The sequence below is a fragment of the Cupressus sempervirens genome, chromosome 10 (genome assembly GCF_028749045.1).
Source record: "Cupressus sempervirens isolate cs-2001-9-10 chromosome 10, ASM2874904v1, whole genome shotgun sequence".
In the NCBI taxonomy this organism is placed as follows: domain Eukaryota; kingdom Viridiplantae; phylum Streptophyta; class Pinopsida; order Cupressales; family Cupressaceae; genus Cupressus; species Cupressus sempervirens.
This window is the reverse complement of record NC_143127.1, coordinates 484,183,898-484,209,436: the sequence shown is the minus strand read 5'-3', so window position 1 is coordinate 484,209,436 and position 25,539 is coordinate 484,183,898. Positions and strand designations below refer to the sequence as shown.

Genomic DNA, 25,539 nt, shown 5'->3' with positions numbered 1-25,539 from the left:
TTAATCATTTATTTCTTTGTTTTTGTTACACTCTATTTTGCTATGTTCATTGCCTTTACTACTGTTTGCACTGTAACTTGTTTTGTACTGCCTATACTGACTTGTGCACTTAGGTACATCATCATGACACTCTATTCTTCCTGTCCTTAACTGTGTCTGTGTCAATTGTTACTATAGACTTCATTATACTAGAATTACCTTTGGATTGAAGTTAAACTGTCTAATACTTAGACAAATTTCTACTTTTGATCATTGAATCTTCAGTTGTACAATCTATCATCTCATTAGAGATATATGTTGTCATAAATGATAATGCTTAACTCCATTAACCTAGCTATATTTCCAACAATCTCCTGCTTTGGCATTGATGGAAACATATGGGAAAATTGACTAAGTCCCAAAATGTTACTTCTAATTTTCTGAAAATTGGCCTAAATACAAATTTTCAAAATTTGTGAAATTTTGGATCATTATATATAACCATCTTTTCCTTATACCTCTTAATATTACTACTCTCCCTTTCTTTATATTTCTACAAATGCTTCTTTCACAATTTTCATATATACTCCTCCCCCTTTGATATCAATGAAAAAGGTGTCAAAAACTTATATACATGCCAAAATTTGATTACCTCATTTCTAGGCTAATAGGCGAGAAATAGAGTCAACGAAACTGATTGCAAGGCTCTTCATGTTCTTCTCCCATGATTCCTTTACTCCTTCTGAAATATTGAGAAGAGAACATCTACCATAAGATGCAATCTATACTGCATTAAATATGAGTAAATAAATTTGTCAAAAGATGTCTTGGCTAATAGACAATCTTCCAACTAAAGCTCAATGGTGCTCAATTTCATTAATAGGTGTTCTCTTAGAAGTGAGAACCTCTTTGTTATCCTTGTCGTATTGTCTTCCAAAAGACTTATCTCATCATAAGTCTTGTTATGTCATGCTTCAATTACTTCAATCTATACACTAGGTTGATTTAACTGATTTGTCAATGCTTCTACTTTTGCGCACTTTCCTTTAAGCTCATTACAGTCTATCTGACATAGTTTGTTAAGTAGATTATATCTGATGTTATTGTCTTCTTCTTGTCAATTTTGGGCTTCTAGGCCTTCCTTCCTAGCTGCACACTTGTTTTCTCCTTCTCTAATGACTCTTGATCCTCTAATCAACCTCACATTTTCTTGATTGGAATGGTAGGGCTTATGTCCTTTCTCTTACTCGAACTTGAGGCCATGACCTTTACGCTTTTCTTCCTAAGGGAATTAGGTGATTCTTTTTTTTTACCTCTACAAGTCTAACTAACTTTCTATTAACTTCTATCACCTCAAATTTTATTTCCTTAGATTCCTTTGAGAGTGGAATAATAAGAGTGATAGGGGCTTGCTAATTGTGATACTACTACATAGCAATGGGAGTTATGGTAGGAGGGACGACCATTGTCACATTTTCAGATGGTTTAGCTCAAGCCAAGGGTGGGACACACATCATCCTTTATTGACCAATCTGTTGCATTCCAGTGAGAGTATGTCTCATTGAACTTGCCTCTTCTACAGTCATTCCAACTTGTTCAAGAGTTTTTTTCATCACTGCCTCAACTCTCTTCTTAGTTTCTTTCTCTATATGTGCATGGCTAGTTGATTGTATCAATTCCTCATAAGTTTCAAACATGTCAAACTCTTCATCCTTTTCTACCTTAAGGATTTTTTGAACATATCCTTCTATCTTAGCCTCTAACAATTCATCCGCAAGGGTTCCACATAGAGCATTTTAGGTTCCACTACTTCAATGTAAGTGAAATTAGTATCAACCATAAAGCAAATGTCTTCCTTAAACTTGTCTGCCAATGAGGGTGGCACTCTAAATCTCTGTCTCATCTTTGACTAGTAAGTTTTCATTATCAGGTTTGCATTGTCATTTACCTTGTCAATGGAATGCATGTTACAGATTCAATATATTTTATCCATAGTACAAGTATCACTGCTCATTAGGGTTTCTAATTGTGTAAAAGGAAATATTTTAATGAGGTGGAAAAACATATAGGTAATCAAGGATTGAAATTTGAATTGATAGTTCTTCACTTTTCTAATCCTTCTCAAAGTCTCTGTCAATTGTGTTATCAAAATTTCACACAAATTGATTTTCTTTGTCTACACAAATCTTGTAAGCTACTTGTAGAAAGCTAGCTACCATGTCATCCTCTTTGGAACCATGAAAAATTCTTGTAGCAACGATTTCGCTCAAGAATCTGACATCATACTGTCTAATCATGCCGATGACAATACCTCTACCATTATATACTGACTTGGTGTTTTCTATAACTAGTTTCTTGAAATTCTTTTCATTAACAAGGACGCTGCCCTTGTTGCATAATCCTGTCACTTCATGAATTGGATTAACAAATATTTCTACCACATTGTCTCCAAGCCAAAAATTTCCATCATGAATTCTGCTTAGAATTACTCTTGTCCATTCTTTGTTGTCAAATTCATAATAGAATAGAAACTCGATTAGGTCATTGTTCTTTAAATATTCAAATGATGGTTTATAGCTCATATCCTGGTTATAAATATTATCAAACTCTTTAGAAATAAGTTCTTCTCCAACTTTTCAAATTTTCTTCTTAGATAATTGTTGACATCTTCCAAATGTAGAACATTTCCCAATGTTCTTGATAACACATAACTAGGGTTATCACTAGTCTGTAACAAGATTAATCTTCATCTTAGGTCTTTTAGTATCTTCCACATTATGAATTAACAATCTATTAATGCTTATGATTAAGTTCTTGTTCATAATTATGAGATTTGAAAACATAATACCTTGTTAGAGTGCATAATTAGGGTTTTCTGAACTCCACACTTGCAAATGCTTGAAATCTCCTTTACTTTTCTATCAAATCACTCTTGAAAGCTTCTTCACTCCTCACATGAATCAATGATACTCACAATCTTGTTCACATGATCTATATATGTCAAAAAATTATCTCTGCGTTAATTTTACAACTACCAAATCTGTGGAAACTATTACTCTATTAATCAATAAACTTGCTTTCATTTGTACTACTTCATACAATCTCTATATGACTTATGCTCTTAACTTGAGATTTCTCATCATCATCTTGACCTTTGATCAACTTCACAATTTTAAACTCGACTTCTAATTTTTGTTCCATCTTTTTGATGCTTTATCTTTGATAAAAAGGTGCTAAATTCAAATAAGATGAATCACACACTATGGATGATTTCATTCTTTCTTCATGTGCATCAAAAAATTATTCTTCTAAAACTGTATGTGAACTATCTGGATCATTTTCTCTCACAAATACTTCCTTAATCTCTTCAAAATGCTCTTTAAGTGCTTCCTTATGGTTGTTATTGCTACTATTATCATTTCTTCTGTCATTTATGTTATTATTCCTTTTGTAGTTTGGATTCCTGCTGAAATTCCTTCTATCCATTCTACAAAATCTTACTATGTGATGCAGAGCCACACCTTGGAAAACTCAGGAGGAATCAGTCACTCAACTGAGTTGCTTCAAGGGGCATGACATAAATCAGCCGGGATTGAACTCGAACCAAACTCAAGATTGGATTAATCAGAATATATAAATCTCCATAGTTTATCTTCACCCACACACCAAGATCTTTAACCCAAAATGTCCTCAAAGAAAATATATTTGCACTTTGACAAGAGAGACCAAGATCGAATTGCTGCCAAACTCCATAGTCGATTATCTATATCCTTTCTAAGGCAAAAATTGAAACTTTCTCTATTACCCAAATTCGAATGCCTCTCTTACATAGCCAACCGGCTTATTTAAAACTGACTCTCCTTTTCTAATAAAAGGATGAGAAACATTTTTTTCGTCTTCTATCCAAGAAAAGGATAAGAATCCGAAACTACCTACTACCTATTATTGGAATCTGACAATCATGCAGTAGGCCACATTTTAAATATCCACAGTTTTTTTTCGTCTTCTATCCAAGAAAAGGATAAGAATCTGAAACTGCCTACTACCTATTATTGGAATCTGACAATCATTATCTACGAATTAAAACTATTCTAATTTTAAAAACCTATACCTGGTCCTAGGTGGCTATATCTGGAGAGCTCATCGAACTGCTACTCTAGGTATGCCACCACATGTAGGACGTTTATTGAAAACATTAAATTTAAATATTGAAAACATAAAACATTTCTTATTTTATTTCCCGCTTTGCTACTGCAGCATACTCCCCTGTAGAAAGAATCTCAAGTCCTCTTGAGATGATGTGTTGTAGAAATGAATCTCATTCTTCTTTCGAACTTTCCAATTTCTTTGAACTAGGATGAGCATATCTACAAGAAAAACAAAAATAATATCCAACTTCTCCACCTTGTAGCTTTGATTCTTTAATGCTGTAAATGTCACAGAAAATTCTCCAGCATGATTCACTATACATGAAATCTGCATCCCTGCATAAACATTATTAGAAGAAAACATATCATCAGCATTAAGATTATTTGAGTTCTCTTTTTGAATATGAGCTTCCCTATACACCATGTAATGTGCATCATATCTATCTTCATCAATAGTAACCATAAACTTATCTGCTTCTTGACTATCAACCAGTTTCACATCTTGAATCTTAAGAATCGTATTTATCTCTTCTTCCTTTATTAAACATTTATCATCATCTTGATCTTCTGTAGTAATCTCACTTTCAAATATCTCTTTCTTATTACAACTTTGCTTAAGAACAATAATAGTATTGCACTCTTTCCTTTCTTCTTCAAGCTGAGTTTCCATACTACCGCCATGCCTTTTCCATTCTCCCACGATGACTGCAAATTTTTTCCATAAATCAGATTCTTCTTCAGAACTTGCTGTTACACATTTCTTAGCTTCATCTTCATGCCATTCCTCTTGACATTTTTCTTCATTATGCATATTTAAGGCTTCATCAGTTGCCTTCAAAATCTTTCCGTAAGAGTACCTTCCAACATTGTACTCTTCTCTATTTTCAAAGGACACATTATTGTTCCAACCATAACTTTATCACACTCAAATCCCATAGGACTTTCCTCTTTATTCTTTTCATCAACATTTACTTGTTGCACTCCTTCTTTCTGCATTTTATTTTCTCTCAACTTAGTTTCATTCTCTTCACGTTTCCTTCTCAAACTTTTTATTTCCTCTTCTATCTTGTTTACCTCTTCTCTTTGTTTTCTCATTTCTTTTTCCTCTATTTTCTTCTTTTCTATCACTTCCACCTTTAAGTTTGAAGACTCCATCTCTGAATTTTCTTCCTCAGTCTAATTTTCAGCATCCTTCTGTAATTTATCTTTGAGTACAGGAACCAGTGTAAATAGTGGATACGTCTTCCCTTTTTCCTCTTTCAAGAATTTTTTCTTACCTATCATCATAACTTTGGCTTCTGCGGCTTTTGATTCTTCTTGACTTGGCTCAACTAAAGGTATCAGTTCAATGACCTTTCCATTCTTTGTAATGGTATATGTATTCTTCACTCCATCATGATGTGCCTTGAGATCATATTGCCAAGGTCTGCCGAAAAGTAAATGGCATGCATCCATATTAACAATATCAAACAATAATCTGTCCTTATAGGCTCCAATCTGAAATTCTACCCAAGCTTGCTCTTCAACTATAGTATGCTGCCCTTTATTTAACCAAGATATTCTGTAAGGATACGGGTGTTGTATTCTTGGTAGCTTTAACTTTTCCACCATTTCAAGAGACAGAAAATTTTCTGTAGAACCAGAGTCTACTAGTACCTTGCAAACTTTTCCTCCAAATTTACAGGTAGTTCTGAAAATGGACTTCCTTTGTGGTGGTTCTTCTTTGACAGGCCTTTGCAACAGTGTTCTTCTCATCATAAGTGCTTCCCCTTTTTCTGGATGACCATAACCATCTGAATCTTCTTGTGTCAGATGTATTCTTCCTTTGCCATGAGTACTAGAGCTTGCTTTTGCTGGACATTTGTGTGCCATATGCCCTTCCTGATTACAGTTGTAGCATCTTATTGGTCCATTCGTCCTTCCTGGTGATCTTCCTCTAAAATTTGGCCTTCTACCTGTGAAACTTCCTCTGAAATTATCAAACTTATTATCTTCATTATGCATCTTCGTTTGTGGCTGAAAATTTGGACTCCTTCAGCTAAATGTACCTCTTCCTCTGAATGGTTGTCTTTCTCTGCCTCTGTTATTATTTTCTTGTCTCCTTTTGATTTTCTCCTCCACCTTTAAAGCCAACTGATAGCACTTAGCTACGGTGTTAGGACTCAGTAACTGCAACTCTTCTTGTATCTTCATCCTCAAACCATTTAGGTATCTTTCTACCTTGATACTCTCAGGTTCTGCAAATTTTGACCTTAGACTTAACTTTTGAAATTCTTCTGTATAAGTACAGACATCCATATCCCTTTGTCTGAGATTCTGCCTCTTCTGATGCAACTGTACCTCATAGTCTTCAGGGAGATACGTCTCTCTTATCATTGACACCATCTTCTTCCATGAACAAATTTTTCTTTTATTCTCCTTTACCCTTTCTTCTTGCACAAAATTCCACCATGTAAGGGCTGCTCCCTTCATTCTAGATTTAGCTAATTTAACTTGCTGTGATTCTAAAACTTTCTCACATTCAAAATGATTCTCTAGAGCTTCAATCCATTCCAACACTAATTCAGCATCCATCTTTCCTGTAAACATAGGTAACTCCACGGGTTTTCCTCCCAAAGCCTTTAAAGCTTTAAAAAATGGCTTCTCGTTCTCAGATATTTTATCTTCTTCACTATCGGGTACGTCTTCCTCTTCTTCCATTTCTTCTTTCATTTCTTTCTTCTCAACTATATTCTGCATATATTCCAACTTACTGGCTAGTTCTGCCACTATCCCCTTCAACTCTCTATTCTCGTTCTGGAGAAGTTCTTCTTGCTCCTCGACCTTCTTCGCTAACTCTGCATTGGTCACCATCTTGCTTGACCCTACTGAAGAATCTTGATCAGGGGCATTCAACATATAACTTCACAACCTGCAACTCTCGAGCTCTGATACCAAAAATGATGCAGAGCCACACCTTGGAAAACTCAGGAGGAATTAGTCACTCAACTGAGTTTCTTCAAGGGGCACGACATCAATCAGCTGGGATCAAACTCGAACCAAACTCAAGATTGGATTAATCAGAATATATAAATCTCCATAGTTTATCTTCACCTGCACACCAAGATCTTTAACCCAGAATGTCCTCAAAGAAAATATATTTGCACTTTGACAAGAGAGACCAAGATCAAATTGCTGCCAAACTCCATAATCGATTATCTATATCCTTTCTAAGGCAAAAACTGAAACTTTCTCTATTACCCAAATTCGAATGCCTCTCTTACATAGCCAACCGGCTTATTTAAAACTGACTCTCCTTTTCTAATAAAAGGATGAGAAACATTTTTTTCGTCTTCTATCCAAGAAAAGGATAAGAATCCGAAACTGCCTACTACCTATTATTGGAATCTGACAATCATGCAGTAGGCCACATTTTAAATATCCACGGTTTTTTTTCGTCTTCTATCCAAGAAAAGGATAAGAATCCGAAACTGCCTACTACCTATTATTGGAATCTGACAATCATTATCTACGAATTAAAACTATTCTAATTTTAAAAACCTATACCTGGTCCTAGGTGGCTATATCTGGAGAGCTCATCGAACTGCTACTCTAGGTATGCCACCACATGTAGGACGTTTATTGAAAACATTAAATTTAAATATTGAAAACATAAAACATTTCTTATTTTATTTCCCGCTCTGCTACTGCAACACTATGTGACCAAAGTTATTGCACAATTAACATATAGGTGTATTCCTTCTCTGATTGCTTACATTTTGATTATCTGGCGCTCTGCAATTCCTTGCAATGTGTCCAAAGTTGTCACACTTGTAACATACAATCTGGTTCCTTACTCCATTAGGTCTTTCTCCATCATTGGATATGCTTTGTGACCTCCTTCTTTCATTATCTATAGGATTAGTATTCCTAAACATTCTACTATTTCCATTATCACTATCAAACTTAGGTTTCTTACAATCTATTGCTTTATGCCCAAAACCATGACAAATATAGTAATAGAAATTAGTAACAAGTCAACAAGACTTACCTATGCAATCTCTCTTCATATGACCAACTTCATTGCATCTAAAACATCTACCTCTGAATTCATGTCTACCCTCCTTAGGTGATTTAACTTGCTATGTTTGTTTTGGTTCATCACGTTTCTTAGATTGATTAAATTGATCAACTTCTTTAGATACTTCTGTAGGTTTTCTTGGTTCAATCATATTCTGATTATCTTTTTTGGTTTTAGGGATTTCAACAACTGGATCTAGTTTCTTTCTAACTTCATTTTTCTTGGCTGATTTTTCTCCAATAAGATATCCAAGACCTGCCTTATCACAAGAAGATCTGTGATAGAATAGTTGTTCATCAATTTTCTCACTACTGGAATAAAGCTTCTCTAATTGCTACTTAGCCTGAGTTAACTCTCCTTTCACAATGGTATTGTACTTTTCTAATTATGCATGCTTTGTTATGATATAATTTAATTCAGATGTTACTTGAGTAAGATGAGATCTTAGCTCAACATTCTTAGCTTTCAAATCTAGTTCAATCTTACTATCATCCTTCTTTAGACTCAACTTAAGTTCAACAATTTTCAATTCATGATTAAGAATTTAATTTTCTTTCTTGAGGATTGCTATTTCATCACTGTCACTAGTTTTCTCTTTTGACTCTTTTTCTAGATTTGAGATGGTCTATCTTGTCGTTTGGTTTTCCAATGTAATATTTTGCAACTTCATACCTTTCTTTCACACCATCTCTTTCTTATGTGAGAAGATCAATTTGCTTAAGGCCTTCTTCGAGATTCCTCTTCAACTATTCCATATCCATAGGGATCTTACTCAAGCTGTTAAGCCTCTTTAGAGTAAATGTGCTCTAATACCAATTATTAAAAATAGATAATATTGGGGGGGGGGGGGGGGGGTGGTGGAATTAGTATTCTACAAACTTTTCCCCACAACTAGATATAATTAATTACATTACAACATGCATATGAAAGTAAACCAATAATGTTGAACAATAAATAAAACCATACACAAAGAACTCATAACACCATATTTTGTTAACTAGAGAAACCCTGACCAAGGAAAAACCCCAGTGGGGATGACACCCACAAAATGATCCATTAAACAAAAGAATCTTGTTAAGGTTATTGACCCTGTTAGGAGTCGATTAATTACATATAGTGTCTCAGCCCTTGTTAGAGGACTAGGCCTTGTAAAAAGCCTCAACCCTGTTCAAAGTTGCTTCAACCCTACTAGGAGTTAGTAGTACAATTACAATTGTATGCAAGAAGAGCCCACTGGCCTAACATGCAATTATACAATGGAGTTCCTTTATACAAAATAGAGATATATTAAAAAACCTCTTATTGTTATACTTCACTTTCCTTCTAATCATTCATTAGACTTCACATCATATAAAGTTTGTATATCATATATACAATCCTTGCATATTGCTTTCATGTCATTCCATTCACTACATCACTTCACAAGTTATGATTCCTTATATCTTTATTTTTTACAAAATTATTGACCAGTCAGCCTTAATGCTTCCACACATTTGACAAAGTGCACTAATAATGCTTGTTCACTTAGGGTTAACATCTAGGATGTCGTCCCTAATTACTTAAGTAATTATTTTGTAAACATAATAATTCCTTAAACATTTATTTTTCTATTCTTGTTGTGCCATGTTCTGCTCTGTTCATTGCCTTTATTGGTGTTTGCCCTATAACTTGTTCTATATTGTTTGTACTGACTTGCGCACTTAAAGACATCATTACGACACTCTGTTCTTCCTGTCCTTAACTGCGCATGTGCCAATTGTCACTGTAGAATTCTCTATACCATAATTACCTTTGGACTGATGTTAAATTATTTAATACTTAGATAATTTTTTGCTTCTAATCATGGAATCTTCAGTTGTACAATCTTCAGAGATATATGTTACCACAAATAACAACCCTTAACTCCATTAACCTATCCATATTGCCAACAAAGTTTGGCCCCCAAAACCCAGGGACATGTCACCATTAACAATGTGTCCCATGGAGAATGAGATCAAATTTTAATGGGATCTTGGAAGAGAAAATAGGTGTAGGAGGAGAAAAGATAACTTGCCAAGATTGAGTATAACACATATTCAAAGCTCAAAATCACCAAAATGGGGTCTAATAGGTCCTAAAGCATCCAATTATGGGTCCTAGCTTCTGACTATACACTAACAATACTTGTGAATTTATGCTAAAACTGAAATATAACTCAAATAATTCATGCCAAAATTATAAAATTCTTTCAATACTATTCACAAAATGCCCAAAATCACTTTTTTTTTGTTCAATAATTATCAAAAAATTGTTAAAAGAAACCTTCTGCCTTGCCACTAGGAAAACTTGACCCATATATAATTATTGATTTAATCACATACCATGGCTAGCACATTTTTGGCTTAGTTCTTCTCATACCAAGTCAATCATGTACAAACTATATCTTGCACATTCCAAACTTCTCCTAATCTCTCTACATGTTTGAAAGAAAAATGTTTCACACAAATGACACACAACCATAAAAAGGACAAATGATCTATGTAATTAATAAACATTTAATAGAGCCCTATTTCAAAAATCTTGTATAAAATGATATCCATCTTAATGTATGTTGCTCACTATGAATTATTATTATTTTTAGATTAAGAACTAATAAAAATACTTATAGCTCAATTTCAACAATGTGCCAATATATGTGGAACTTTGATCAGTTTATGAGATGCATTACTCGAGAAATTTAAAAGGTAGTACAAAATCAAATGAAAAGTCATCATGTTGTTGTCAACAACTTTAGAGTGTAGTTTAAGATCACTCGACCAATGATGGAGTACGATGCACTTGTAGAGGTCATTGGGTAGTGTGGATAAAATTTGTAGAATCATCAAGATAATGTGCAATGCAACAAAGAGATTATCAAAGGCCAATGAAATGCAATTGTTGTTGTGGAGGAAGAACCGTTACATGCATGCCAAATGGTTGTGCATCTACAAGTGCACCACTAACCTTTTTTAACTTCTTTACTTTGACATGACAACATTTTATGTCGTCTTTCTAAGCCACAAGGAGTTGTATTTGAAAATGGCACCTTCTAGAGGGGGAAAGAAAAGGAATCTATTAATTAGTCAAGGGTTCCATGGGAGCCACTTGGGCTCTATTTTTATGGAGCGGGTAGCTCCATGATAAAAAAAAATTGGGGGGCTAAATGTTTATTTGGAATCTTTTCCTACAAAATAGGAGCTCCAACTTTTTAGCCCCCTTAATTTGAGCAGTTGAAAATGGGGTGGGGCTGGAATTAGCTCCACCAACTTAGGGATTTTCTGCCATGTGTCAAGAATCTATTTATTGTTAGAAAAATTAAATTATGATAGTGATAAAACAATAACATCATAAATTTAAATTGTTATATTGATTTTCATAGGACCACTAGCTTCCTTAAACTTAGGAGCTTAAATTTTAAAGATGAGACAAAAGAAAGAAATTCATGGGACCACTTAGCTTTAAATAGCCCTAAAAATTCTCATCAGCCACCTACTCTATTTTTAAGGAAGCTCCTCTCCATGGGATCCCAACCTTATACATAACAACGATCTTGTGGTTCCCTTGAACAGTAGAAAACAAACAACTGATGAGAACTCCTAGCTTTTATAATATATATTGGATGTTGGATTTTTTAATTGCATTGAATTGTGTTATGATGTTCATATTTAACTATATTATTTTTCAATATTGTTTAATATTTAGATTTTATATAGTAATAATATGAATATAATTCATTTTTTTATGGTTCTGTATGGTTTATTTTGTTTTGTTTGATACTTTGTTGGTAATGAGGATTAAAGCGTTAAACATCTCAACTGTTTTAATATATCTTCAATAATAATTTATTTAGTATTTTGTTATCTACGTAATGTCGAGTTAAGTATCAAGGACTACTAGTATAATATTTTATAGTAGTTTTTGATTATTGGTGTTTAAATAACCAAAATGTATTATAGGAAGTAAATATAGGTGATACATTTAGAATCTGACTATACTACTTTTTTTAGATATATATATTATTTATACTTTATATTTTTCAAAAAAATGTGAATTAAATCACAAAATGATTGATGTTATTTTTAATTATTATGGATTCGATTTAGGATCTTTTTTTCTTGAACATGGTGTCTTTGTGATATTGCTATGTGTAGTTTTATGAATTTAATCTATTGATCCATGTTTTATGAGTAGTGGTAGACTTATCTTTCATGAGAATGAATGGAACACCAAGTACTCATTATATCTAGGTGATGCTCATAGAGGTGAAACACCCAGACTATTTGGGAGGCCACCCATATATAACACACACTGTGTGTGTGTGTGTGTGATACATATATACATATACAGATATGTATTTGCATGTATATCTTAAATAAGTCTAAGGCAGTGTTAGGCTTATGGTTAAGGTTACAATTAGTACTAGAACTCAATAATGGTTAGAAAAAGTATCAAGTTTTCATGATTACCAATACAAAAATTATCTTGGAGTCAGTGTTCACATTAGGATTCAATTAGGATTGGAGTTGGTGTTCCTAAAATTGTAGTTGAGTTTTAGAGATAGTATTAGTATTAGGGATCACTTAGTATTGCTATTAAAATTAATGTGTGTTGTATTAGGTTTAGGGTGTAGTCAAGGTTTTTGGATCTAAGAACAATCCTAACCATGATCATAATCTTGACCCTAACCTTAACCACATGTCCAACCCCAACTTAATTAAAACCTTAAACCTAATAACCATTTTTTTTACCATACTATACATTTAATCATATATAGACCCTATCTGTAATTCTAATATTAACTTAAACCTTAATACTAACAAAGAATGTATATCCATGATCTAAGATCAAATCTATTCATTTAATCTATGTCACAAGATAATTATTTCCATATATTGTAAACATGATAGTGTCTACAATGAAGTATCTTTGTTATAGGATACTATTACTAGTGTCCAATTCATCTCTCCATGTTGTCTAATGTTTATATTACTATAGCCTAACTGCACCTCCTTTTGTTGCATGACTAGTTAAAAAAAGATTTATAAAAAATATAAGTTGCAAAATTCTGAAAATGGGAAAAAAATTTAATCTCAAATAAGAGATGAACTAGGTCTTAATCCAAACACAGCACCACGATTACAGTGTTCGTGCCATAAGATGAAACGAGTTTCTTAAAACGTAGGTGAAAAGTTCAGGGCGTGTAATTTTGCCTGAAGCGAACTGTTCCCATGAAAGGAACGGAAAAGCTTTGAATGGATAAATTATAGGAAAATGAAAAGGTTCGATTCCCACCGGCCTCTTTAGAAGGCCCAAGGTCCGCAGAATTCCTTTCGAATAAGTTTCGCCCCCAGTTACCAATATTAGGAAGGAAACCCTACCATCTCAGCTCATTCGTTGCTTAACTTTTATATCTAATGTCTGTTCGGCAGATCCATTTGGATGGCTCCAAGGAAATCTGGAAAATAAGAGGTAAATTTGGTAAATTTTTCCTTTGAAAGTCTGTGCATGGAGCATTCGGATATCAACGCTTTGCAAATTCATAGCGTTGCGATTCGGTCTATCTAACTGAAAACGTTGTCTTTGTATCTTTGCTTATTCATTTTTTCTTTGTTTAGTATTTGTATTTTAAAACATGTTAGTGGAGATCCATTTTTTTTGCGTTTACAACACGAAAATTATTATTTCAAACGGTTAAGATATTGTAAAAATGTCAATTTTGATGTTAAATGATGAGAAATTGTTAGTTTCGGCTATACAAGGGGAAAATTGTTGCGGCAACGCAAAAATGGAAGCGTTGAACTTTAGAAGTTAGGCTCAAGTCCGAATCATGCTACTGCATAAATAGTTAGTTATAACTATATTGGTTGAAGTAGTGTGTAGCTTTAGCTTTTTGGGAATGAAAAAATCGTACAATTGACTAGTAGATCTGAGAATTGGAAAACTCATCAACTTGCAAAGTCTAAAATCTGAAACGGTAGAAAATAGATTATGTGCTGCAGGAATAGTTGTTGATCAGAAAACTCTGTATTGGAGAGGATGAAGGAATGGGGTGGAAATAGTATATGGTTAAGCAGTAGTGTTGAGGAGGGGTGGGGGAATGGAGAAAAACCTTGGACGGTGGAAATTAGGTTAAATTCTTGGTGGTTTAGCAATTTCCAAGTTAGCTTGCATAGTTATACAATTTCTTTGCATATGGTCTTAAATAACTTCATCAATGTTTGTTTATGTGGCCCCTTAGATTATAGCACTTATATCTAAATTTTTGATTTACCGGTGAATTGGGTGGTTGATTTTTGTAGGAGTACTGAGGACTGATTAATACCGAGTCATTTTCATTTAAAACAAAATCTGGTTAAAGAGATGGGGTTTCTTGTTGATGGAAAGGTGGTAGAGCGAGTAGAACTCCTGAGATGGAAAACATGGCCATGGCGCTTAGACATATGGCCATTTGCAATTATATATGCAACATGGCTTGTTGTAATCCTTCCAAGCATAGATTTGGCCGATGCAGCTATTACTCTTGGGGCTTTTGGAATTCTTCATGTTCTCACCTGGCTCTTCACTTATTGGTCGGTAGATTTCCGATGTTTTGTTCAGGCAAATCAGGTGTGTGCAGAAAGTGATTTCAGCTACTTCTTTTCTTTCATTTAAAATACGCTTAATATAAGATCACATTTCGGGTCCTTTCTCCATCTTGATAGTTTTATTTTGCCTTCTAATTTTTGTTATGCATAATCTCTCATAGCTGTATTCTGGAAAATTGAATGTCTCTCATGAGTTATTTCAGCTACTTTCTTTTATTTCATTTAAAATACACTTAATATAAGATCACTTTTCGGGTCCTTTCTCCATCTCGATAGTTTTATTTTGCCTTCTAATTTTTATTATGCATAATCTCTCATAGCTGTATTCTGAAAAATTGAATGTCTTTCATGATTTCTTATGTTTTTAGCTGATGGGCTTGAAGAAGTTCGTCATTGTACATTACCTTTTAACTGAAACTAGAGAGCTTGGAAATTATAAGTGATTCCAGTTAGTTTATAATTTATCTTATTGGAGGTAGATAATCTTGCATTTCCTAAAATTTTCTGGTTACTTTTCATCTGCAGGTGAAAGATATACGTGAGGCAAATATATGTAAAGTTATTCCTGCAAAGTTTTCTGGATCAAAAGAAATTGTTCCGATTTGCTGCAGAAAAGTGGTATGCATCAAACTTTGTGAAGTATATGGTTATTGTTTTTGTGAAGCTGTTTGCTTTATATTCTTTTTGACAATACAAAATGTATTGCACTTCTCAGATTATAGAAGTGGGCCAACCTTTTCCGTTTTTTGGCCTTAACATATTGGAAACATCAATCCTAATACAGGAAACATAGAAAGGCAGTGGCTGCTTGTTGGAATGTTATTATGTATTGTTTATTCTTCACAAACCAAATCTTGATTTCAGCTCTTGTAAAGGATATAAACTATCTTCTTCTCTTGTTTTAGTTGATCTTGCCAAGGGCATATATCAACAAATCTGACCACTCACATTAAACCTACACAAAGGACATATGCCAAAGGTGCATCCAAAGGTTTAACCCGACTAACAACTTTGACTTTTCTCAAATTTTTGCCATCTGTGTCACAAAGTAGTCCGATGATTGTTTTGTAAATTCTTAAACAAAACTTTTCTCAGACACATTTACTCACTTCATAGGCTTCTTGATATTTTAATGATGCTAAAATTGTACCTTAGAGCTTTCTAGAGAGGACCTTTTCTTATGAAAAAGGATTTGTTCTTCCCATGATGCACTGGTCTCCAATTTTTAGTCCCACTCCATGTCTTCCAAGGTCTGCCTACTTTAGATTCAAAACTGTGTCCCATTGTGGGTCGAACAGTTTAACCACTTCTCCTCTCTGATGAATATTGGCAGAAATATCTACTCAAAAAGAAAATGGAGGATTCAGTTATGACAATTGAGTTCACCTAACAATAAGTTGTGCTAGGTCATGAATATGTGTTAAAATAGGAGTGGACAAACCTTTTCCAGATCACACACTTCTTGATATTGGAGGAACCAAGTGGGAGAAGCTGGTGGACTGCTAGAACACCCCCTCTACAATAGGCTTTGATACAATCAAGGTCAATGGTGTCTAGCTTAGTACACTTGAAAAAGCAAAGCTAACACTCCACAAAGATCTTATAAAAAACCAATGGAAAGTTTTTAAAGACAATCAACAGGCAGAAGCTTCAGAGAACTCGTTTTAGGAAAGGCAAAACATCTCTCCTCGTCAACCTACATAATCAGCATTTCTAATCCCTTTGAATGTAGACACAGGAGATGAATATGATTGAGATGGCCAAGATTCGGTTATGAAATATCTTTAAGATCTTGTCTGTATGCCAACTGAAGAAACTGTTACAGAACTCCAGTAAAAATAAAATAAACAAGAAACATGTGCAGTTAATCTCCATGGTTGACACTTTCATATCCATTGCAAGGAAAAACATTAAGGGTAAGCTAATCGTATTCCTGTGATAGCAGAATTCAGTTATAAATTAAAATAATTATAAAAGGAATTCATCTGTTGATTTAAGAGAGGATTACATGGAAATCAACCCATGCAAATCATTGTGCAAATAAGGCCAAATCTGGGGACCCAATCAAAATGCTTTCCCAAGAGCATTTCATCCGTTGGTCACTGTCAGACACTTTCTTAATCTGAATCCTATCGTCGAATATGAAGGGATTGGACATGCACATAAAATGTCACTTTTTTGGCAATAAAGAAAAAACAGGCAGATACATCGATAGGATACAACTTGAATGGTTCTATTGAGAAGAAAAAATCTAATTTATATTTAGAACACATGCAAAATGATCCGATGGGATTCAGAACCTATCAAGGTTTTTTTTGGCTAAATCAAGTGAGTGATAAGGGCCCTCTCCCTTTCATTTACTTTGAAAGTTTTCTTTGCCTTGAGGATGGACAGAAGTGTTAAGATATGAACCGAGTAGAACTATATTAACTATTTAAAGCACAAATTCAAAAACAATCAGAACATACACAGTATATATCCTGGGAAAAGCCCTCCTCACCGAGGGAAACAATCCAGCCTACCGGAAAGTAGATTCTTTATTAGAATATCAAAATTGATTACAAATATGTCTGCCCCTTTGAATAATTTAGATGCCCAAGGATCGTTGAACGATCAGAGGTTACACAAATAATAGAGAATTTCACTTGAAGAAGCCATGATACTCACATGCATCTCAGAAAAATATATTTATTATAGTTCTCAGAACCTTTTAGCAATACAGTACTCCTTTTGCAAATACAGAAATTGAAATAATCTTCACCAGTATCGATAAGGGAGCACATATCAGATTGATAGATACACGCTAATCTTTAAGATCTTGTCTGTATGCCAACTGAAGAAACTGATGGCAGTTATTGCTTCATTGATGCACCTATTTGTGAGAGTTCAGTTGGGTATCCAACTCAATTTCATTCTTGAATGGCATTTTCCTTGAAATTTGTGTGCGAGATCATGAAGTTCATATGAGGTCTACTCCTTTGTTTAGACAAGACTCAAGATCACATCAGTGATGCTAAATGGATATTTCAGCATCATTGGATGACATCTCCGAATCTAGAGCATAATAATTGTTCAGGGCACCTAAAGAAGTAGCTTTGTCTCAAGATGAAAAGCATCTGAAATGGCAAACATTCCTGTGCCAGTCTTAATATAATCCAAGAAAATTGTTCTACAAAGGAATTTGCCACCCTTGATTTGGCATTGTCAGAGCATTATCTTGGTGGAGTAATCATGTATTAGGGTAGTATTCTTGAAACAAGATCAAGGCCATCATAGAATTAGAAGAAGATTTATTGTCTATGATTCCTCCAAGAATATAAGCGATCTATTTTTGTGTTAAGCTCAGGTGGGTCATTTCTCACCATGGTTTATGAAGCAATTATCAATAAGGCAAACTTGTTTATATTGTAATCTTTAAAGAGCAAGGGTATTATCCACAATCAGTTATGAATACATGTATTTTTAAAGTTGGCTGCTAGTTACGCTTACTTAACTATCTCTTCATATAATAAATAGAGTTTGATGCTCTAATTGTAAATAGCTTGTTCTCTATTGCAAGTAGGCTCTTGGGAAGCAGGTTTTGATTTGTAATAAGAATATATGGAAGGCTTTCATGCTCTGTGTTTTCTAAATTTTTGTCTTTAAAATTATTTTTGCTGATACTCTTACACTGTTTCTGTAGAGTTTTTTGTTATTGTATTGGATGTTCTACAATGTTGTCTGTTTGCATTGAATCTTAATGTTAGTCTCAGTGAACTTCTCTTTCTTAGCCTCAGTGAATCTCTACGTTGTCTGTTTGCAATGAATCTCTATGTCAGAAGGTAATGTAAACAAAGTATCTCCATAATGCTTTGTGTAATTAGAGCATTTTGTTTGTAATGTAAACAAGGTGCTTTGTGTCTTCCATCTCCATAATTATCTTTGCATATTCTCTTACACTGTTCCCATATAGTTCTTTGTTTTTGTATTGGATTTTCTACAATGTTCTGTGTTTGTATTGAATTCTATTTTACTCTATAAACTTCTTTCTTTGATCTTTCTAAATCAGTACGTTGGCATAAAAGATGAGCTCTATCTCTAGTCCACTGAGGGTACCTTGCTATGCACTATCTTTTCATATTTATAGGTGTACCATCATTGCGCTCTGTCAATAGGGTAATTGAGGGAAATCTCCCCTACTAATAGAGGAGGGTCTATGGTGATGCATGCTACCTCTAGAAACTGATAATTGTAATTTGTCATTTATGTTTTATGAATCGGATTAGTTTGCATTGAATATGAATCTACTTGGATTTTTCTTTTAGGAAGTTATTATGCAAAATGCAGACTCAAGGTTGTTAGTGTTAGGAACATAATTGTCATAGTTAACTAACTCAATTGTTGTTAACCTTCCCACTACTACATCCAATGTTATATCATTCTTGGGATTACATGGCATTTTGTTTGTAATATAAACAAGGTGCTTTGTGTTTTCCATCTCCCTTTGCATATTCTCTTACACTGTTTCCGTATAGTTCTTTGTTTTTGTATTGGATTTTCTACAATGTTGTGTGTTTGCATTGAATTCTATTTTACTCTATAAACTTCTTTCTTTTATCTTTCTAAATCAGTACATTGGCATAAAAGATGAGCTCTATCTCTAGTCCTCTGAGGGCATCTTTGCTATGCACTATCTTTTCATATTTATAGGTGCACTATCATTGTGCACTGTCAATAAGGTAATTGAGGGAAATCTATATTGCAGTTAAATTATTTTTTTAACAGAAGTTAATATAATTTTTGTGTTAGGAAATAAAAATGATGTCTTTTAGTGCATTTTTGATGCTTTGAAAGAGTTTGCACATGGAATGTGGATAAGAAAATAAATTATAGGCTGGAAGTACTGACAATTTAACAGCTGGCAGGAGCATCTTCATCCTTGACAACAGATGTTGAAGAGTTTTCCTTTGAATTTCGAAAACAGCGGTTCATTTTTTCAGAAGAAAAACAGTGTTTTTGCAAACTGCCATATCCGTCAAAAGAAACAATTGGATTTTATATCAGGAATACTGGATATGGATCAGAAGCAAAAGTCAATGCAGCCATGGAGAAATGGGGCCGAAATGTGTATGCTACCAATCTTTCAGTTATATTTTTAATTCTTGTCTAAGCAAATATTGGGAACTGTTATGCAAATTCAATATTTATAGTCAAAACTCATTATTAGTTTATTATATTGAGAGATAAGGTATTGTTTTATGTTCTTCATTCTAGCATAATAATAAAGAAATTTAATTTTAAGATCTTAATAGTATATGCTTGTTTGGGAAATAGAAACGTGCCTATGCTTATAATTGTAGCATGCTTTTCAATATAAAAACAATTTTGAACTGAGAAATGCTTTATTATATTGCTGTGTTAAAACATCAAAGTTTTGTATATTTTTTGTTTGATCTGTAAGCTACAACCATGTGGGTTGCTCCCATATATTAAAGCTTGAAAAATTTGCACATTATTGAGGCTCCATCTTCCTAATCACCAACCAAGTAAAGATCCTGGATTCCTGTCATTATAAATCACTCCCACCACCCAAATATTCCAGCCTTGACAACCATTAGGAAACTGGCCACAATGATCTTTCCCATAGTCAATGAAAATAAAACAGACACTACCATTTTTTGTCTCCTGCAAAATTCAAAAGCTCCATGTTGTTCCTTTTTAACTTTTCCTTCTTTTCTTTTAAACAACATGATCTAGCTCTCAATATTAAATATGAAATCCATATGATTCAGATATTGCTGCTAATAATAAATTTTGTAAATTAGATTTGAATTCAGAAAATGGTTTTGAATGATCAAGTTGTCTATTTCCGCCAGCTCATTAATCAGTCTTTCTTATTCTGCAGCAATTTTATTTCAAAATGCCTTTAGCACTGCCTGATACTTCACCTTAGGGGATCACAATCTGCCAATGTTTTTAAAGTTATTTTAATTCAAATTCAGTTTTGCACAATGTTGATTCTGTGTGAGATCAGCAATAGGAATAGTGGGTTTCATCCTCCAGTTCCAGGCCTAAAGCAGTTTCATCCCTAGGTTAGTTGAACTGTAGTAATTGCTCCATAAGGAATAATAATAATCAAATATAAAATTTTCATATTTGTGTTTACTTCTCTTTTTTGGTCTCTCTCTCTCTCTCTCTCTCTCTCTCTCTTATATATATATATATATATATATATATATATATTGTCAATGGTCACAAGAAAGTAGCATCTGCAGTTCCTTCACCAGCCTTGAGATAAAACAATCTGTTCACCAAAATGGAAGCAATGTGCTTATGAAATTGCCTTTTGGTTCACTTAAGCATTTGTTAAATAGTCTACCGCTTGGCTCAAAAATATCCTACAGTGCAGTAATCTTAAAGTTTGAAAAGATTCACCAATACTTAATGTCTAGCCCACATAATGAGTAAGTTTCTGTTTAGGACTTTACGATGGATCCCCTTCCACAAGCTGATTTTTAATACTTTGAGACACCACTGCAACATCTGCTACAAAAGCTTCTTGCTCAGATTCATTATCAGTCCTGATCTCTAGAAATAACAAATTACTGAACAAAAAACTCCCTTTGGAATCATAAATAGTTGATCATCGAGACATATATATTATATATATTGTTATGAAACCTCTACTAATAAACATTGCTGCTGTAATCTAAATGTAAAACAGATAGTGACAACATTAAATTCAAATAAAAACGAACAAATTGGTAAATATGACTTCCGCTGCCACCACCTCTTCATCTACCCTTTCTTGCTTTTGGTATACTGGATAAATAGTTTATTATTCTTTTGAAACAAGAAAGGAGGCATGAATTTTTGTTCAAATGATCTTATTTTAGAAACTAGCTTCTTGATGATTATTTCGTGTCTACAGTATTAATTTCATGTGACCTGTGTATTGTGCAAAGACATTAGGCCAGATGGCACTAACATTTACAATTTAAGTTGAATTACAAGTATTATTCCTATTGGCGTTTATTACATCGAAGGACTTCCTTGTATAAATATAATTTTCCACATTTCATGTATACATCGTATAGGTGTTAATTCTGAGTTATCCTATTTCAGATTTGAGTTTCCACAGCCTACTTTCCAGAAGTTGATGAAGGAGCACTGCATGGAACCATTCTTTGTGTTCCAGGTTTTAATTATAATTTGGTTTATGGATTGTTACCAATTTAAAAAGAAGACTGCTAGAATGTTTTCTTCTCATACACTTGTGTATGTATCAATTACAGGTATTTTGTGTATGCCTTTGGTGTCTCGACGAATATTGGTACTACAGCTTATTCACCCTTTTTATGCTCTTCTTATTTGAGTCTACAATGGCGAAAAGTCGTCTGAAAACATTGACAGAGCTTCGCCGAGTTCGAGTTGATAATCAGACATTAATGGTGCATCGTGGTGGAAAGTAGGATTATCCTATCCTGTTAGATATGGTTTGCTTGTTTTCATTCATTTCACACTTTTTGAGACTAATGATGAATTTCTGTGGGAATGTATGTGTGCAGATGGGTGAAACTAAGTGGAATGAATCTTCTACCAGGAGATGTTGTATCCATTGGTCGTTTGGCAGGGCAAAATGGAGAAGATAGAACCATTCCGGCTGACATGTTGTTGCTGTCTGGAAGTGTGATCACCAATGAGGCAATTCTGACCGGGGAGTCCACCCCCCAATGGAAGGTGCTTTGCTTCTTTCTTCTGAGTATAGATTTGAAAATTCTTAGTCTTACATGATAGTGTTTGTTTTGGGAACTTCTTTAACAACTAACTTCTTCACAAGTAAACAATTATTTCTGTAAAAAGAAGAGAAAGTACAACATGAAAATAACATAATAGATGAACTGTCAAACCTTAAAATTGCATGTGTACATTCATGTGTACTGCAATAATTTTCTTCAATTATGATATGATGTTTTGAAATAACCATTCTTTTGGATTCTATTATTGAAGTTATTGATTTGTGAGGTGCAGAAGTACTCAAACCACAGATAGACTATACTAGACTGTGGGATATTGTATTATTGATAACTAGTTTTTTTTGCCTAACTAATAATATAGTCCAGTGCTGTCTGCTGTTAGTAGTGTTGCATGAAGTTTCAGACTGGGGGGTTGGCTAGATGCAGGGAAGGTATTTGGAGATGGGTGGGCTATGGACCGAAATTTGTAGTCCAAGTATAATGGAGTAGTTGAAATATTAGATATGAAAATTTGAGAATTGTATTAGAAGTAACATTAAATCACAGTTCCAAAACCTCTTTAGTATATTTACTGATTATAATTGGTTACTAGAATATTAGACATTCATGCAATATGATGAAAATATTCACACAACAATAATACCAAAATTAATCTCGTGGAAACCCGATTAGGGTGAAAACCGCAGTGTGAAATTGGTGCCCACAAATAGTTCTACATTTCTGGATTACACCTGGTTAAATGCTTACACGGTTAAGGGGTTTCCCTAGAGACTTGTTAAAGTCTTATACCCTGTTAGGAGTAGCCTTGCTAGAAGATTTTAGACACTTTTTTGAGAATGCCACCTTGTTTAAGGATTCACAATAGACCTGTTAGGATTTACTGTCACAATGGCTAGAGAGTAATAGCTAACAAATGATCTGTAGTTCGCACTAAGTCTACTATATCAGATCCTTTAAAGTTCCTCAACACAATAACATACCATTTCAATTCTATGTTCTAATCTGTATCTTCTGTGATTGCAACTATCCTTCACCGATTGGTTCCTCTGTATCATTGATATCCTTTTACAATAAACTTCACCACACTCTCCTTCTCTTTGTCACATTACTGCGATACCAAAACTTCTTTTTCTCTTATCCTTAAGTAAATAATCTTAATCTTCAGAACCCTAAACCTAGATCCAACGATCATAATCTCATAATTCCATAGTCGTTACGTTTCACCATTTCCATAAACCATTTTGACCTTGTCCAAACTTCTTGAAAAATCCTCCTCAACCATATTATTTTGATCGTCGTGTCATCACCATGTTCCTTGAAATATGCTTGAGTTGTCCAACTTCCTTTTTACAATTACATCTCAAAACTTCATGATCTGATCTTTATTTACCTATAAACTTTCATTGTCTCTGATAAATCATCCTTCATTCAATAAGATTCTGTTTCTAGTTTACCGATAAGTATTGCCTGTTATAAACTGTTATTCAGTTAATCATATTACCTTCTCCTTTACTCACATCCTGATTATTATTCCCTTGAATATTATCCATTAGTTCCTTTCCATATTCCTGATAATCAATCAAATCATTCAACTGTCTACCACTGTTTGGTCCAACTGTTACCCGATAAGATCCTTATCGACATAACCTTTTACATCACTAAATATCTTCCTACATTAACAATAATTCCCTTCTGAAAGATATGGTAACTAGTCAAAACAATATGCCAACTAGTTTGACATTAATGACAAGCAATTATAACTGATAATCGTGTTTTAACCTTTCTTCTTAGTTACCTGAAACGAATCGGATTTGGGCATGTGAATCGGATCTGTGGATTGGTGATTTTTTCTCCCAACTATGATTTGTGGAGGATTCGTGTATATATACACACAAAAAAAATAAAAATGAGAGAAATATACATAATTCTAAAACTAAACATTTCAAAGTATGAATCTATGATTCTAAATCATTTCATAGTATGAATCTATGGATCAAGTCCATAATGATTATAAGAAAATAATCAGAAAAAACTCATTTTTTTTTTTAAATAATAAAAAACCGGACAAATCCAGCCACAGATCCAGATCCGGATCCAGCCTCTGGGGCACGAATCCGGTAACTAAGCCTTTCTTCATCATCAACAACTTGACTTCCTCATCAACTAGATCAGTTATGCCAACAGTTACATCCTTAATTGATTTCTTTGTTCTAACTTATAACATGGTACTACAACAACACCCCATTTCATTTGCATGAAGTGATCACCATCATAAATGTGAGATGCCTTTCCCATTAATGCACGTGGGATTATAGGAATTTCCATTGATTTGTGATCATTAGTGCACTTCAACGAATCATTCGTTTATATGATTCTAATTTAAACTTGAAACCAAATGATTCCAATCTCTGAGCTACATTATAGCTTAAGCATTCATTCTTCTTGTCAATGGCATAATTTGCTAGGAAACTGGCCTCTCTGTTAGTTTCTGCTACAAGTGGAGGTTGATTCTTGCATACTTTCCCATACTGTTATAGTGTTGTATTCTTTGGCATTGTTTCTAAAGAAATATCTTCTTATAGCTTGGAAGAGAAGGGTTAAATCATGAATAAATCTTTGAACACAGTTATTATTATTATTTTAATTTAATTTAATTTATTAGTAACAGTTATGTTTTATAATTTAATAACTACATTAGTTATCTCTTATAATTATTATAATGCTATAATAAATAATTACTGTAATATTATAATAGCAGACTTTTTTTTTTTATGATAGATATAGCAGATACATTTATTATGCTTAATTAGTTCTAACTGAATATTAATAATAAAACAAATATTATAATATTGAAGTTGTTTGGGAAGAATAGGAACCAACAATGCACTTTTTGTCCTAATCATCTCCTGTGGCAGGTCTTTGAGGCTCTTCAGTTGATGGTGGGACAATTTTTGTGGTCCCTATCACTCTCAGCAAGAGTCTCCAGGCTATGAGGTTGGCAGTGCTGGGGGGTT

The 25,539-nt window shown here is 33.7% G+C and overlaps 1 protein-coding gene across 1 annotated transcript in view; it reads left to right on the top strand.

The window, feature by feature from the left end:
• The first annotated feature begins 13,329 nt into the window (after nucleotides 1-13,329).
• The window catches only part of PDR2 (phosphate deficiency response 2), a 43,597-nt gene continuing 31,387 nt past the window's right edge, over nucleotides 13,330-25,539 (top strand). Inside the window, exons 1-7 of the mRNA XM_089806958.1 lie at nucleotides 13,330-13,674; nucleotides 14,505-14,811; nucleotides 15,315-15,407; nucleotides 19,687-19,895; nucleotides 21,894-21,966; nucleotides 22,064-22,236; nucleotides 22,337-22,508. Coding sequence (XP_089663084.1) covers nucleotides 14,566-14,811; nucleotides 15,315-15,407; nucleotides 19,687-19,895; nucleotides 21,894-21,966; nucleotides 22,064-22,236; nucleotides 22,337-22,508 — 966 coding nt within the window. The 5' untranslated portion in view covers nucleotides 13,330-13,674; nucleotides 14,505-14,565. The remainder of the gene's footprint in view (nucleotides 13,675-14,504; nucleotides 14,812-15,314; nucleotides 15,408-19,686; nucleotides 19,896-21,893; nucleotides 21,967-22,063; nucleotides 22,237-22,336; nucleotides 22,509-25,539) is intronic.